Genomic DNA, 16015 nt, shown 5'->3' on the forward strand with positions numbered 1-16015 from the left:
AAATCTTCTGCAGTTGAGGGAATCATAAATGTATTTTTTTTCTAGATTGGCTCCTTCTAGCATATAGCTAAATTCCAGCTAGCTTACTTTTTCAGTTCTTGAGATGTCATTTGGTAGACAAATAAATAAATTTATGAAATAAAAAATCAATTTTAATATTACCTTATGGAAAATTGAGAGAGAAAAATGACCTGGAGAAGTGATAGATGCATAGATTGATTGATACAGCTAGCTAGCTAGATAGATAGATAATTATCTTCTCTTTAACACTCTTAGCCTTACAATTTCTGTTAGTCTAAGTGAAGATCAAGTAGGCATGTGATCAGAGCTCCAGGCATGTGCCAAATTTATACCTGTGTTCTTGTACAGTCTTTAATTTATTCGATGTCTTCCTGTATGTAATACAAGTCTTACCTCATTCTGAAGGTCTCGAATCATTTTGCTTTTTCTTTCCACTTCAGTCTTTAAAAAATTAATCTGAAAATGAAAAGAATATCATGTAGATCCATCTATATTTATTTCCATGTCTTTCATATTTTTCATCATTTTAAATTATAATAGAAGGACTCTCCTTTTGCTATAAAACAATGAAAAAACAAAGAATTAAACTTTTCATTAACCAAAACTTTCATTATTCATTTCAAACATATATTCATTATGTAAGAATATTCTTTCTTGAGTAACACACCTTTTCTTTTTCATTGAGAAATCATCCACATAATAACCTTATTTCTTTAACCTGGCTAAACCTCATGTTTAAAAAATGACTCTTTAAAAAAAGAGAGAATTGGAGGGTTAGCCTACACATAAAACGTTCTCCAGGGAATTTTCTCCATAGCCAGATTTGAAAGCAACTTCATAGTGTTATTTCTCACCTCTGAAGTTTGGAGTGTTAAGTGTACATTATATCAAAGAAACCCTGATGTTTTCTCTTGGGTACATTGTCAGGATCTGTAACTTTAGGCCAGTTTTCCACACTGTTATGCGTAGACCTTGCAGCTTTATCTGCTCTTGGTATTACAAAGCAAAAGCAGTCATCTAGTGCAGTGGTGAGAGTTTGCATAGACTTTACATTCAATATAGTCACTGAGGTTTCACTATAATCAAACAGTATTCACGGTAGTGGATGGAACATTTAATTTTTCTATTTTTCAATTTTCTCACTCATATATTTGGAAAAATGAAAAATGCAGATAAAATTAATTTTCTCAATATATTTGATTCAACATATTCAAAATACTGCCTTTGTACATTCATTATTTTGGTTCTGTGTATTGAATCCATGGCTTCATGAAGCATGCTACTACTATGCAAGCATGCTACTACTGAGGTCCAGCTCCAGTCTAAATAGATCATTAATGATATAAATTTACATTCTTTTTAATATATCTTTGAAATTCAGTGTGCTTTACACTTACAGCACAATTCAGTTGGATTAGTCATAACTATGATGCTTAGTAGCTTGGTGTGTGAAAGATTTCTTCAGTGTAGAAAATGACTTGTAAGATAGGTTATTTCTCTGGACAGAGAGACTTTGGACCAGAAACCAAGCTTAGGGAAAGTATACAGATCTACTTGAACATGTTTATTTCTGAAACATTTCAAGCCCAAAGAAAATAATACCTAGTAATGTATAAAATGTTCACTGGGCTCACCCCAAGATGAAATTGATACAGCTGTTTTGTCCAACATTTTTCAGAACTTTTCACAGAAGTGTTTTACTGTTAAAGACTCACTGATGATGGCCAGGGGATTCCTGCACTTGATCTCTTCCAGAACGATGGCAGCTCTGACACCGTGTGAGAGCCTTTCACAACTGACACCAGGAGGAATGCTTCCCAAAGTCAACTAGAAGCCTACTACACCTGCTAGGACCCTGTCTTTTGTGGCTCGTGACCTTATCTGTCCTTCACATGGTACAGTGGACCCTTGACTTACGAACTCTTTCGATTCCTGCAGCCTGGTTGTAACTAAGTCAATACAGCTGAGATCTGGATGTTTACCTGGGCACACTCTATAGATAACAAGAGGCAGATGAATCACCCATTAACCTAATCAACCCAAGTTGTTCCTATGTCAGTCCCATTGTAACTCGAGGGTCCACTGTACTGAAACTCCAAACCAAACTATCTTGATGCTGATAGTGCAGTGCAGATGAAATAGAGTAACTTGAGAATCATTCTCTCCAATGTTTCAGCCATAATAATTTTCAGAGTAAGTTTGAACTGAGAGAATATGGAAACACTTGAGCTTCTTGTCCCATTTGGTAGAGTTCTAGTTAGATGAGAAAACGAAGGTATGAACTCGAAGAATATGACGCCATGTGAAGTGACATATGTTTGTAGGCTGACCACCTCCCAGGACAGATTTCGCACCCATTTCTACCAAAGCATTTTATTACTATCAGAAAATTTTGTAAGTTGTTGATTTTGTTTTAAGCGCTGAACTAGTGGATGCCATTTTAATTGTACCAATAAATTGCTTTTGAAGAGATAGCAAACCTTCACATATTGATACTATTCGGTAGAAGCTGGTCATAAATAAAAATTCACCACCCTGAAAACATATTGCATTGTCATCTCTGCGATTCTTTAAAAGTTAAACACAAATGTAAAAACTTGAGAATCTGAAGCTTAAATATTCAGAACCTAGGATGTATTCAGAATATTTTAAAATGTCGGCATTTTAAGACTATTGGTTTAGAATTCCAGCAAGTTTTAACATCCCTGGGGAAATACACATTCCTAGCAGATAGTCTGGAAATAATTCTTAAGACAAAGAAAATACAATGTATTTAACTTTCAACAAGAGGTAAGAACAGTAATTCTTTGTAATGAGAGTAAAAGCAGAAGGTAACTTTTGCTTCCAACTCTGTCTCACTTAGGATAAGTTATGCCACAAAAATTAACAATTTGTTGAGTGCATCTGGTGATCACTAATATTTATAATTATTCTGGTTATACCTGAGAATTCATGTTTCCCCACGATCTGCTGGGGTTTTTCATGATCCACATAGGTTCTAAAAATGTGCAACCCTATTATAGGATTAGAAATGAAAATAATTGTTCACTTCTTCATAAAGTGTATGTGGACACATAAGTGGGTGAAGACAGATTCATGGATTTTACAGTGTACTTATTCAGGAAAGTATCCTTACTGAGAAATGTATCTTCTTCTATATCTTTATAATTTAAAAGGAAACATTACCTTTATGCCTCATAGCACTTTACTTTGGACTTAACCAGCCTCAATGGTTATTTGTGACATCGTTTGCAAAAATAAAAAAAGGAATCTTTTATTTTTATGGAAATAGATTTAGTAATTTGATATTTAATCAAGAGTAATATAGAAATTATCTGGCATGAAATCTAAAATAGCACAATATTTGCAGAATTAAATCCAAAAACCCTCCCTCTTGATAGACAACAATGACAATTTCTTTTATCTTTCTTCTTTTTTCATACATGTTTGCAGTACATAATGATTAAATTCATCCTGAGGAGTTAGTAAATGTACATAACACAACTTCATTCCATTTTTTACATAAATGCCAATTAACATTATAGTCTTTCTAGCAGGCAAAATAATTAGTGAAAAATTTACAAAAATAAAAATGGTTAAACTACTTACTAACTGAATCTTAGTTAAGCTAGACTCTTCACATAGGAAGAAGAATCACATATTGTATTTGAGGCTTAACTCACATTTGCAAACTGTGAATTATTAAGAAGAAATTCCTATTCTCCTGGGTGTTCTGAGATGCATATGAAAGAAATGAAACATGCATAAATGTGTGTGTTATGTATTCACAAATATATTTCACTCTCATTTGTTTTAAAAGTTGTTGTCGTCTCTTTTTGGACTGAGTTACAGGATATGACTCCTTCAATTCAAACATAAAACCCACTTCTCCAAAGTGATTATTATGTTTTCTTTCACATGTAAATGTTTGTATTCACTGATGATAACACACAGCTTGTTAATACACTCATGAATTTACTTATTCAGGACTTTTACATCTAAATTCACCCCTAAAATAAATCCATGAGTGTTTTCAGGTCTTTCATTACTCATTGATTTTGGAATCCTAAATGGAAACATGTAAAACAAAAAGTTTTTGTTTTTGTTTTCTATTTTCCAGAAAAGACTTGCATATGATAGGAGTTAATTTGTAAAATTAACTTTATTTGAAAAATAGATGCAAATCACTGTTAAAACAAATTCCACACAAAGAATGTAAACATTCTGTATTGAAAAAATGTACAAAAAAAACAAAAACAGGAAAGGCATCAAGAAATGGGTGGAGGGGGTGGAAGAGAAAGGTGAAAAAGGAATTCAGATGTGTTATGTGCATGTACCAGCACCCACCAGGAATGTGAGCATTCTGTACTGAAAATATGTACTGCTAATAATAATAAAAAACTTCTGTTGAAACTTGGAAGAAAGGACTGTTTTTGATACAATAAAATTTCTAAACATAATGGCCTATTCAAATACTGTGTTTCATGTTTGAGAAGTTTTCGAATTTTATATTTAAAGTTTTGCATTTTCAAATTTTTAATGGACAGTTGCTCAGAATACTCTTATTAGTTTAAATCATGGAGATGGCTATTTCCCTTCTGTACTAAATATTTTATAAGTGGAGTCCTTTTATACCTTTTGAAGACTCTTTTATGTTTAAATTTATCATCTTTTGAAAAAACTAAATAAAAATTTCAAAGTTTTGTTTGCATATTTGCTGTTCCTCTCTCTCTCTTTCTCTCTCTCTCTCTCCTCCATTCTGTTTTGTTTCGTTTTGGTGCTGTGGATGAAACCCAAGGCCTTGCAGCTGCGGCACAAGTGTTATTCCACTCAGCTACACCCTGCAATTCCTGCCTACCTGCGTCATGTCTTCCTGTCTCTTGTCTGGCCTTCCTAATAAGTCTCTCTTTGCTTTTCCTACTGCATTTGCTATTTTGTGTTTTGATCAACTTGCTCAATTCTATTCTTTCTTTTACCTTTCCTAGACAAATATTTAAAGCAATCAGTTCCCCATGGAGCATTACCATGGCACGTGTTGTTTTCATTATTAATTTGTCCTAAATGTGTCTTAATGTGTTATCATTTCTTATGAATCCAAAGGTTATTTGAAAATAAGTTACAGATTTTCCAAACTGAAGAATTATTTCACATTATAAAATTACTAATTTTGCTACAATAATATTGAATTCATTGTCCTATATGGTATTAATATTATGTTATTTACATTCTTGAATTTATCAAACCTTAGCACCAGTACATATTGTATTTCTGTAACATTGGTGCAAATAACCTCTGTGTTTTCAGTAAATTTAGAAACTTTGTGGAGATTCCTCATACACACATGAAAGTGTAAGACTCCCAATTGTGTTTTCAAAATAGTAAGTGCGTGTTCTCACCTATCTCTCCTGTTATTACTACACTGACGGGTGACGAAGCTGCCTGGTAGGTTCAGACGTGCATGTGACAAGTTTATTTTCCCTTCCTTAAAATTTTGTTAGCATATGAAGCCTTTGCCTTTTACATCACGGTTCTTAAATTCTTTTGGCATATGAGCAATGGACATTGTTACCAGTTCATTTTCTTACCATGTGGTTTTGCAAATATATTATTATCTTGGTTATTTTAGATAAGCAATATTTTCAAATTTTAAATTTAACATGCTTGTGTATTTAATAATATTCTCTTGATTTTAACTATTGGCTTTTTTGTTTGTTTGTTTTGGGGGGGAGGGTATTAGAGATTGAACAACCAGAGTCATCAGTCACCTACATCCCTATCCATTTGTAATATATATATTTTTTCTTTTTAGAAACAGACTTGCTAAGTCCTTAACTTTCCCAGGCTGGGCTCAAATGTGTAATCCTCCTGCTTCAGCCTCTCAAACTGAAAGCAACCAAAGCTGCCCCTTTCTGCATCATAAGCCATCTTACGAAAGTCTCCTTGAAGTTGGTTACTTGTGATTATTTGGTGTCTGCTATGAGCCAGCACTCTACAAATGCATATAACTTTGGATTTTGTCATCAGATGAGGAAACAGAGAGGTACCTTTGCTAACATCCAAAGTGGAGTGAGATAAATTTGGTATTTCTTAACATCACCTATCTATATCAAGATTTCTATTTTTAATTTAAGGATTACACATTCAATGCAGATTCATCTTTTACATTTTATATTTCTAGTAAATATTACAGATGATATAATACACTCTAAAATATTATCTACTTTTTTACTCAAACATATGTACATAAAAATATAAATTTTCATAGACTTATCTAATTATATAATATATACAGACGAATGATTTTTAAATTATTTAAAAACTTGATAGAAAAAACAGAATTACAAATGTACAGTTAAGAAAATGCAAGTCACAGATAAAAGTTAATGAGCAGTTATTCATTTTATTTATTTATTTTTGGTACCAGGGATTGAACTCAGGTCCCTCCACTTGCAAGGCAGGAGGCAGAGCCACTGAGCTAGATCCCCGGTCCTATGAGCAGTTATTTATGATATGAAAGTGATGCAGTGCCATCACTGATGATTGGTCATTAAGTCTTATATCTGATTCCCATAAAGATAGCATAGCTCTGTCAGTTGCAGACAATTTGATATAATATTAAGAAGAGCTATTGGAAATCCATGAAGCCATACCAGGAATCGCTTAACAATATGACTTTGAATAGCAATGTCAGGAGAGTTGAGGAATTAGAAAAGTCTAGATAATGAACAATGGATATTATTTTCATCTGTTTTCAGATATTCATTCTTATGTTATCCTTGAGAACACTTAATGTGATGTTAACAGATAGAGTTTTAAAATGGTTAGAAATAAATAATAGTAATGATGATGATGATGATGATGACATATAATTTTGAGAAATAAAATGATACACTTATATGCACTCAGCGAAGAAATACTAGATATGAAATTAAAATGACAAGCCAGAGAGAAGTAGAATAATATTACCTTAGTGCATACTGTCTTCTAACACCAAATATAATTTTAAGGGAATTGCTTTTGTTGTTTTAAGGAGATTCAACCTTCTAAAAGAGATAAAAAAGGAAAACTGCCGAATTTAAAGAATTTGATCAAATCCAGAGTAAATTTTCCCCTAGGAATTTTAATGCAGAACCTCTTATTCCAAAATGTATGCTAAGTTGAGCTCCTATGGGGAGTTTCCAGTTGAGCAGAATACTTGGGGGAAAACGGAAACCCTGAAATCTCAATACTGAAGCCTAAGTACTCTCTAAAAGCATGCTGAGAAGGCAATGGTAACCTAGCCCGTCCTGCCTCCCTCTTCTTCCCAACTGAGCATTCAGTGCCCATGATGATTTTCACAACTGGGCATTTCGCCAGCTTTTTGGACTTTGCTCTTCAAAAGTTGAAGCTCTCTTCTTTTTGGATCTTAGTTTACATAATATATCGGAATGAACATGAGTTTGTGCTTGGTTCCTCTGCCTACCAGCAAGGTGAATGGAAGCTGGAAATTTACCTTCTCTGAATATTACTTTTCAGTAAAGAATAATAAGCAGCATATCTAGCTATGAAGATCTGAGAAAACAATATATGGAGTACTTCTATTCTGCTCTTACTACCAGCACTGTCATCACATTATGTTCTGGATCCAATAAAATACCAATTAAATGTGATTAGTCCAAACCTCCACATTGATTTCCATGGTAGCTGCACTAATTTACATTCCCACCTAAACTATGTAAAGGTTCCTTTTTCTCCATATTGTTGTGTTCAAAAGACCACACAGTAATTTTGAAAAAGCAAAGTGATGATTTCCCAGGCCCAGAGCAAAGGGACAAAGAAAAACACACTTACAGTTGCCTGGTGTTTCTCTGCTTTCTCAGATGTCTCTTTAAGTTGATTTTGCAAGGACTCCTGGAGAGACTTCATTTCTTCTCTAGTTTAGTACAAAATAAAGAGCAAAGGGGAGATAGAAGAAACATCATGCTATTATTCTCCATGTACTTTGCTATCTACCAATTTTATAAAGCAGCAGTTACCCAAAGAAGATATATCTAAATACTCCGGTAATAAAGGGCCTTGTCTCCCATACAGCACGCTCTATTTAAAGGAAATTGCTCTGCTCTTATGTTTTATAAGAATCTCACTGTGTGAATCAACTGTGAGCTACATAATGTGTTAAATCAAGTCAATTTATTAATTTGGGCTGAAAAGCTAATTTTGCTGAGAGCATGCCCGGGTGTGGACCTGCTGGTTGGGAAAAGTCACAACAGACTTGCTAATAGGATAAAATTACTGTTCCCTCCCAGTGCTGATAATTGATTAATCCTATAACATTGTGCTCTAGACATCCTTTCCAAGTCCTGAGCATTTTCATAATAGCAAGGGAAAAGAGACTTATTTCTAACTTGAGGGCCACCTCATCTAATGGGCATAATAAAAGGAAATATTATTACTCATATATACACATTGTGGCTCATTCTCACTAACATACAAATATATGAACTCTGTCTCCCTTGTTGAAAATAGAAATGTTTTCCTAAATTTGGTTGCCTCTTAAGGATTTAGAATTTACTTCTTTAAGACTGATATCATTATCTGCCTGTGCTTTATTTTACCACCAAAACTAACACTTGAAAAAAGGGCTAGATAGTAAATAAAGTTTTGTGCATGTGTACATATGTGCATGAACAAATTCTGGCTAAAGACACTTCCACAAAGGAAAGAGAATAAACCAGAAGGATGTTCTGACCTTGGCAGTGCTCAAACTAGCTCACTAGTTTAAAATTCTCAATCAAGTGACAGGAAATTAGTTCCAATAACTTGGGCCAGTGAAAAACCCTCCCAGACTCTTTCTTCTTCTGTAAAATGAGTATAATGATAGAATTAACAGCTAGACTTGTGGTTGGGCTTACAGGACACTGTGTAAACCAAACCTTTAGCATGATGCCAAGAAAGAATCACTTAACAAATGTTAGACCACTGCTGTAATGCCAAGCTGCTCTTTTGTCCCGGGGAAATTAATGGCACCCCAGATTTTCTACTCTAGGAATTCTTATGCCCCACCTGAAATGTCAAGAATTTGAGGGATCCTAAATGCCGGTAGAAATCAACTTGAACTTGGACAAAGCAAAATACAGTTAGCACTCATGATAACATGATTACAGTCAGTTTGATTTGTGGATGAATTGTGCTATGTTAATGATGCATTTACCATGTTTTGGCTTAAAGTGGATGCTAAGTTTCAGCAGCCACTACTGTTTCAAATCAATTTATCAAACTTGTTCCATATATGGACATTTATATTTAGAATTCTTTTATTATTTCTGATTTTTTTCACAAGGAGTATCCGTGGCATAATATTCTACAGAATAAATCTCTACATACCTGTAGTGTTAAGTATGCAAGTCGTTCCTAGAAACCTCTCATCAAAATATGACAACACATTATAGACAAAAAATTGATGACTAGAGAGGGAGTAGAATTGTACAGAAAGTTATTGTACCGCCTCTCCTGAGAGAGAAAGAGGAAGGGAAATAGGAAGGAAAGCAGGCAAGGATGGAGGGAGAAGGGAAGGACTGATGTAATTTTAGGCTAAATGCTCAAATATTCAACAAGCAAAATATAATTGAATTGTACTTCCAACTAAAAAAGTTATAGTACTATATTAAAAATTATTTTAAATTTAAGATTTTGGAATTAATTTTTTTTGGAGGGTACCGGGGATCAAACTCGGGACCTTGGGCTTTCAAGGCAGGCAGTGGCACCACTGAGCTAAATCCCCAGCAATTAATTTATTTATAATAGTGGGTATTATACCAGGGCCTTTACATTGACTTACATTTCCAGCTCAGTCTTTAATTTTTCATTTCAAGACAGGCTCCTATTAAGTTGCCCAGACTAGCACCAAGTTTCCCATCCTCCTGCCTCAGATTCCCAGACTGTTGGGTTTTCAGCCTTACACCATCATGTAGGGCTCATTTTTTGTTTTAAATAATGTATACAAAACATTTAACAAATAGCTAAATTACAAAATATATGCATTATATAGAGTTCCTCATACTGGTATTTAGAGGTATGTAAGTATTAATACGGAAGATAAAAAGTAAAATCCATTAACAAAAACTGGACAAGTGGAGCATTCTATACACTGGAATGGCAATGAATGTTGGCAGGGGTAATACAACAGTGGGCCTTCCATTATCTAATTCTCTCTATTTTTACTGCCTTCTTTTCACATATCTTCCAATGCTCAGGCTTTATGTAGACTACAATTTCATCTCACAGAACTGCAGTTTATGCCCCAGGTGAGAAGATTCCAGACTTGGTTCTACAGCACTTGCATGACTGTTAATCCCAACATACGACCTTGATGGAGGTAAGAGACATCTAAAAGGCCAGTAAAGTTCACTTCTGGTGTATCCGTGTGGGACGTGGAGGTGTGACTTCAGTGTCTATATCTGGTTCCTCAACCCTTCCTCTCTGGCACTCTTTCCCTCTGCTTCCTGACTGCCTAATTCTTCTGCAGTGATGATTTTCCCTGGGTGCCAGCTGACCATAAATGAAGTCTGAAACTGTGAGCTAAATGAACTTCACCTCCTTTAATTTGTGGTATCAAGTAGTTTGGGCCCAGCAACAGAAAAGCTGATTAACACAGAAAATTTGTAGCAGAGAAGTGGAGTCATCATTGTGACTACACCTAACCATTTGGTCCAGAATCCTTCACAAGTGGTTTGTGGAAGGAGCTTGGGAAGGTTGGGAGATTTGGGCTCAAGAACTGTAGAATGCTATAAAAAGATTGATGAGAGTTTCTGGTAGGAGGTGAGAAGACCACTGTTATGCTTTATATCTAGATGTCTCCAAGTGCCTCATGTGCTCGCAGGTTTTTGAAAGGTGACTGAATCATTGAGACCCTATAGCTAACTGTGAATTTAAGGGGTGGCACTAGGTTAGAAGTGGTGGATCACTGAGGGCCTGACTTGGAAGAGCACGTCTCCCGCCTTGATTCTTCCTTTTGCTCTGCTTCTTGGCTGCCATGGTGTGAGCAGCTTTCCTATATCCAAGCTGTTCTACCACACAGTTTCTACATTTGAGCCTACCAAAAATGGACTGAAATTTCTATAAATGTGAGACAAAATAAACATCTCCTCTTTTAAGTTGTGATTGTTCAATAGTTGTCCTGGTGATGAAAAAGTAAGTAAAATGACTGGAATGCTGAAAGAATGAAGACAGTAATGGCCAAGATCCAGAGGTTTCACTTTGAAACAAGAACTCCATTGGCAGTTGGACTAGAGGGCATTTGTGTTAAACTTTGGGAGGAAATATTTCTGCATTTTCCCTATGTCTTGAGACATTGTAGAAGGCTGGTATTAATTGATCTGGCAGAGAAACTATTAAGACAGTCCAAATTTTGGGTTGTGGCATTGGTGCTTCTGGCTGCCTTTACACAGAAAATTGTGAGCAAAAGCCAAAGCAGACAATTTTGAAAAACTTAAATTTGGCCCAAAACAAACCATGTGTTAAAATGTGGTAAAATGATGAGTTTAATGTTATTAAAAAGAAGCAAAGTACTTTGAACAGGGACAAGGAGAATAGTCCCTTCAGGGCATGTTAAGAATCATCAAGAACTCACCAACTGCAAGCTCAAGAATGAAAATTGTAAAAATTTGAATTGAGAATAGAGCATGTGGTACACCTGCCTTGTATAAAATTGATTCCCTGGTATTTGTTTAACCATATTCAGTCTAGGGACTCAGAGGCTGCTGCAACTACATTCTCAGGGGGCCTGGCTATTGACAGAGCTGGGAGAAGATCCTGCCATCCCCCAAGGTATACTGGTTTTGTGAACATGCAAAGTACAAGAGTATGGGGACGTAGGAGTCTTCCATACAGATTTCAAAGAGCGCAGTCAAGGAATCCCTTAAAGGGTAGGATTTGAAACTATGGGCATGAACATGAGGTGAATTCGAGGATCTGGAAGTCAGAAATGCAGGAACATGGGACATCTGCCTGGGAAAGCTACAAACTATGAGCAGAGACAGCCCAAAAGGAAGGCTTTGTGGGCTACAGCCAGCAAGACCTTAGTGGTGAGGGCTCCTGACCCATATGGAAGCCACATTTCACTACCACATCTCCTGGATGCTGCACATGAAGTAAAATGATCTAATATTGTCCTGTTTGCTTTCATTCTTGCATTGATCCAATTCTTTCGTATTCCTCTATTGCTCCCTTCTGGAATGGGCATGTTTACCCTGTTCATTGCATTTTGAGATAAAATGACTTGTAGTTTGAATTTTACTGAAGTTCATGGCTATGAGTTTGCCTTGAGTCTCAACAGAACCTTGGACTTGCACTTTTGAGAAATGCCAGAACCGTCGAGACCTTGAGGGGAAGGGAGATTATTGCATTTTGGTTGTTCCCAAGATAGTTATATCATATTAGGTGTGATTATTAATTCATTATTGTCTCTATTAAGTATGTTTTAAAGTGGTATGTCCAAGTGTCAAGTTGAGTAGGGGTGGATGTTGACGATTTATTGTGATATATCAACTTGACTGGATGAAGAGAAACACAGGAGATTAGTAAACCCAGTTCTGTGTGTCTGTGTGGTTCTTGAAGATGTGACCTCAGTACTATATTTGTTCTCCAGTCTCTTTTTTTCCTGGTCTGTTCCTTTGACCTGTTTCTCAGCCGCCATGGACTGTATAGCTTTGTTATGCCAGGTCTGTCTGTCATAATGTTGCTGTCTTGGAGCCAGCTAACCATGGACTGAACTCTCTGAAGCAATAAACCAAATAAATCTCCCCTCCTTTAAATTGTAATGTCAGGTAATTTGGTCCCAGTAACAGGAGAACTGACTAATATAACTTCACATCACCCAGTGGGATTTGACCAAACAATCTCTGGCAAATCTAGGGCCATATTTGCCACCAAATTGAAGCTCTAATCCTAATGATTTGGCCTCTACCTATAGAATGGTCCCCAGGGGCCACGCTTCTTCTACATGACTCCTAAGCTACTGGGCAGAATTCACTGGTTCAGATTTGGCCACCACAACAAAACAGAATCCATGTGACAACTGTGAAAGGTTATTCAACTGTTGATGTTTTGACATAGAAATGCATGGTATGTAAATGTTAAATGGTAGCCATTTCATTTCTCTTCCAAAGTATAAATATGAAATGTATATTCACAAACTTATTTACGGAAGAGTATCTAATATAATTATGAACTTAGGGGTAGAGAATTTGATATTATCCCTGTCATTTTTTTTTAGTTTTCTAGAACTACACTGCAAATTCTTTTAGGATACTTAATTTATAATTGTCTTCCAATAATCAACCCCTAAATACTGTAGAAAATAAATTATATTTCTCATTTTTTCTCCTATCAGGATGTTTTGTGTGGGTCTGTTCTTTTACTCCTGCAATGATATAATTTAAAGTCTCTTAACCAATCTGAGGAATCCTCTATGAATATGATCTATGCTGTATAAGCACTTACAAAAGCGTAATATTTAAGTCAACATATTTCTTCTTGACACCTCCAAACACATATGCTATACTCTGTCTCTGTTGGCAGAAATACACTGTCTGCTTATCTTTCCACATAGATGTACATGTCCACCACATATCCTCCGAGTTTGCTTAAAATCTAGTTCAGTTCCTCAAATAGGCTATGTAGTTTTCTCTTGGCTCGAGAGGAAAATTCTAACTGATTCTGTTTGTTGTAGTGGCCCAATCTGAATGAGTGAATTCTACCCAGTAGCTTAGGAGTCATACAGAAGAAGCGTGGACCCTGGGGACCATTCTATGGGTAAAGGCCAAATGGCAAGGATCTACAGACCTTGGTTCCAGAATTCATCGTGATTATCGAGAGTTGGATGTAGACCCAAAGTCCTCTTTGACACATTGCCCTTTTTCAGATTAGATAAGACTTCTCCATTTTCAAATAATTAATATTTTTGATATCCAGAGGTGATTTCAACTTATCTTTGCAAAAAGTTACCCTTTCACTGTTTATCAATAAACTTAAATTTGGAAATAAAATACTCAGTGTCCTACAAAGTCATGTAACTATGACTTTATATTTCATTTTTAAGTAAATAGCAAAAAATAACATATCAGATGCTATATCATTTTGAGAAGTTATCTATTGTTGGAATTGACCGAGTTTTTGTGTTGACCTTAATGGCATGCACAAAATATGTGTGCATTTAAAGCTTTCTAATTTGGATAAAACTTGGAAATTACAGTGCGAAAATATCTTTTACATTTCATCCTTTCACTGAAAGGCTGGTTCCATCATCTGGTATTTTGCACATGATGCCAAACCGTCGATGAGCTAAAAATTTTTCATGAAATTTCATCATATTTTTCCTGATTTGTCTGTTTTCACATTCTGAAATAGTCACTGAAACTTTTAAGAAAACATCAGCAAACTAAATGAATAGAGCTCCCTTATTCTCATCATGGGGCATGTTGTTGCCTCACTTGTGTCTCTTCTATGAAGAAGAAAGGTTGCATTTATTTTCTTTCATTCCCTGGTATTCATTGTTGAGATCACCCTGTCCTTATCTGTAAGTTATTTTTTTTCCTCACTCTGTCTGTATCTCTTTATTTCTACCCTAAGTGGGGTTCACTATAAAGTTCTTTTAATTATATCATCTCCTACTGAGATACCTAAAATGAATTCCTTGTTGTTCATCACTAAAGAGAGCTGTTTTTATCTTTGGTCCCATTCTGCATACAGCTTTATCATCTAATTTTCCCTAAATGTCTTCTTCAGTCAATACAACCCTCTTACTGGTACTGTATATACATTGTACATAGGTCATTTCTGTTTTGTTTTCTTTTATTAATTCTCCTTGTCTAAAGTGAAATAGTTTACAAAAAGTAGCTGTGTTTTATGTCTCTTGGTCTCCTGAGGAGTTTTGTCTTCTTTTCCTCACTTTTATTTTTTTTAAGAAACTGTATTTTTACTTTTCATTCTATCTGACTGAAGCTTATGTACTTTGACCAATATCTCCTCCACCATTTTCTTCAACCATGCCAGTCCTGGTAACCAGGGTTGTACCCACCACTCCTATGAGGTCAATTTCTTTAGATTCCACACAGAGGAGTAAGATCAAGCAAAAATTTACTATTTATTTCATGTAACATAATGTGCTATAGGCTCATCTATGCTGTCACAAATCCGAGGGTTTTGTTCATCTTTTATCTGAATTGAAAACCACTATTTCCTCTCAAAACAATGTTTATAATTCTCCATTCTGAACTCAACTAGCCACAAATATTTGGATTTTAATGTGAATAGGTGTTTTAAGAAGTGATAGATTTCAAGCTAATAAAATACTTTAAAGAATTTTTGGAAACATGCTCAGATCAATAATTTATTCAAACTCTGTTTAATCCTGGACTTTGAAGAAAATTTCATGTTCAAGAAATAATAAACATGTCACTATAAATAATTAAGAGTCAATTCTTGACACTAGGTTTGATCTTTTAACAGACATCATGGACATACTGTAAATGCATGTCACTGACAGGTTTCAGTTTCAGAGGGCCAGGCTAGGTCACTGGATGAGACAGAGGCTGATGAAGGCAACTTTTAATTGACTCCATAGAGCAATTTCTGCATCAATTTTTCACAGTTTGCTGCTTTGTGATCAGTGAGCCAATATGGAAAGATCCAGTTATTGAGTAAGAGAGCAATTAAAATCCAAATTAACATAAGTCTCAGAAACTCACGTGAACACTTTGATAAAAAATGTTTGATCTATTAAATGACACTTAATGTCTACTTTTACAAGGCACTTTTAAGGATGAAATTTTAAAAATGTATACAAATAAGATAGGTGAGCGTCTAGTGCATGCCTAGCAAACATTAGCTCGTGTCTGGCTTGAAATACCTTTTTAACAATTTTGCTTTAAAAATAATTTTAAAACTCAATAGCTTAATAATATACAAGTCAGCATTGATAATATATTAATGATTCTACTTGCATTCTTAATAGGAT

At 35.2% G+C, this 16015-nt stretch overlaps 1 protein-coding gene across 6 annotated transcripts in view; it reads right to left on the reverse strand.

Annotated features, from left to right (window-relative positions):
• Luzp2 (leucine zipper protein 2) overlaps window positions 1–16015 on the reverse strand; it is a 430463-nt gene that overhangs the window by 219661 nt on the left and 194787 nt on the right. For all 6 annotated transcript variants that reach the window (XM_087211522.1, XM_087211524.1, XM_087211525.1 and 3 more), the window contains exons 4-5: window positions 7852–7933; window positions 415–477 (exon numbers count right to left, since the gene is read on the reverse strand). In XM_087211522.1, the coding sequence (XP_087067648.1) occupies window positions 415–477; window positions 7852–7933 (145 nt within the window). The remainder of the gene's footprint in view (window positions 1–414; window positions 478–7851; window positions 7934–16015) is intronic.

The sequence above is a fragment of the Heterocephalus glaber genome, unplaced genomic scaffold (genome assembly GCF_053883595.1).
Source record: "Heterocephalus glaber isolate CG9 unplaced genomic scaffold, H.glaber_assembly_v1.0 deba00001428, whole genome shotgun sequence".
NCBI classification, from domain to species: Eukaryota; Metazoa; Chordata; class Mammalia; order Rodentia; family Bathyergidae; genus Heterocephalus; species Heterocephalus glaber.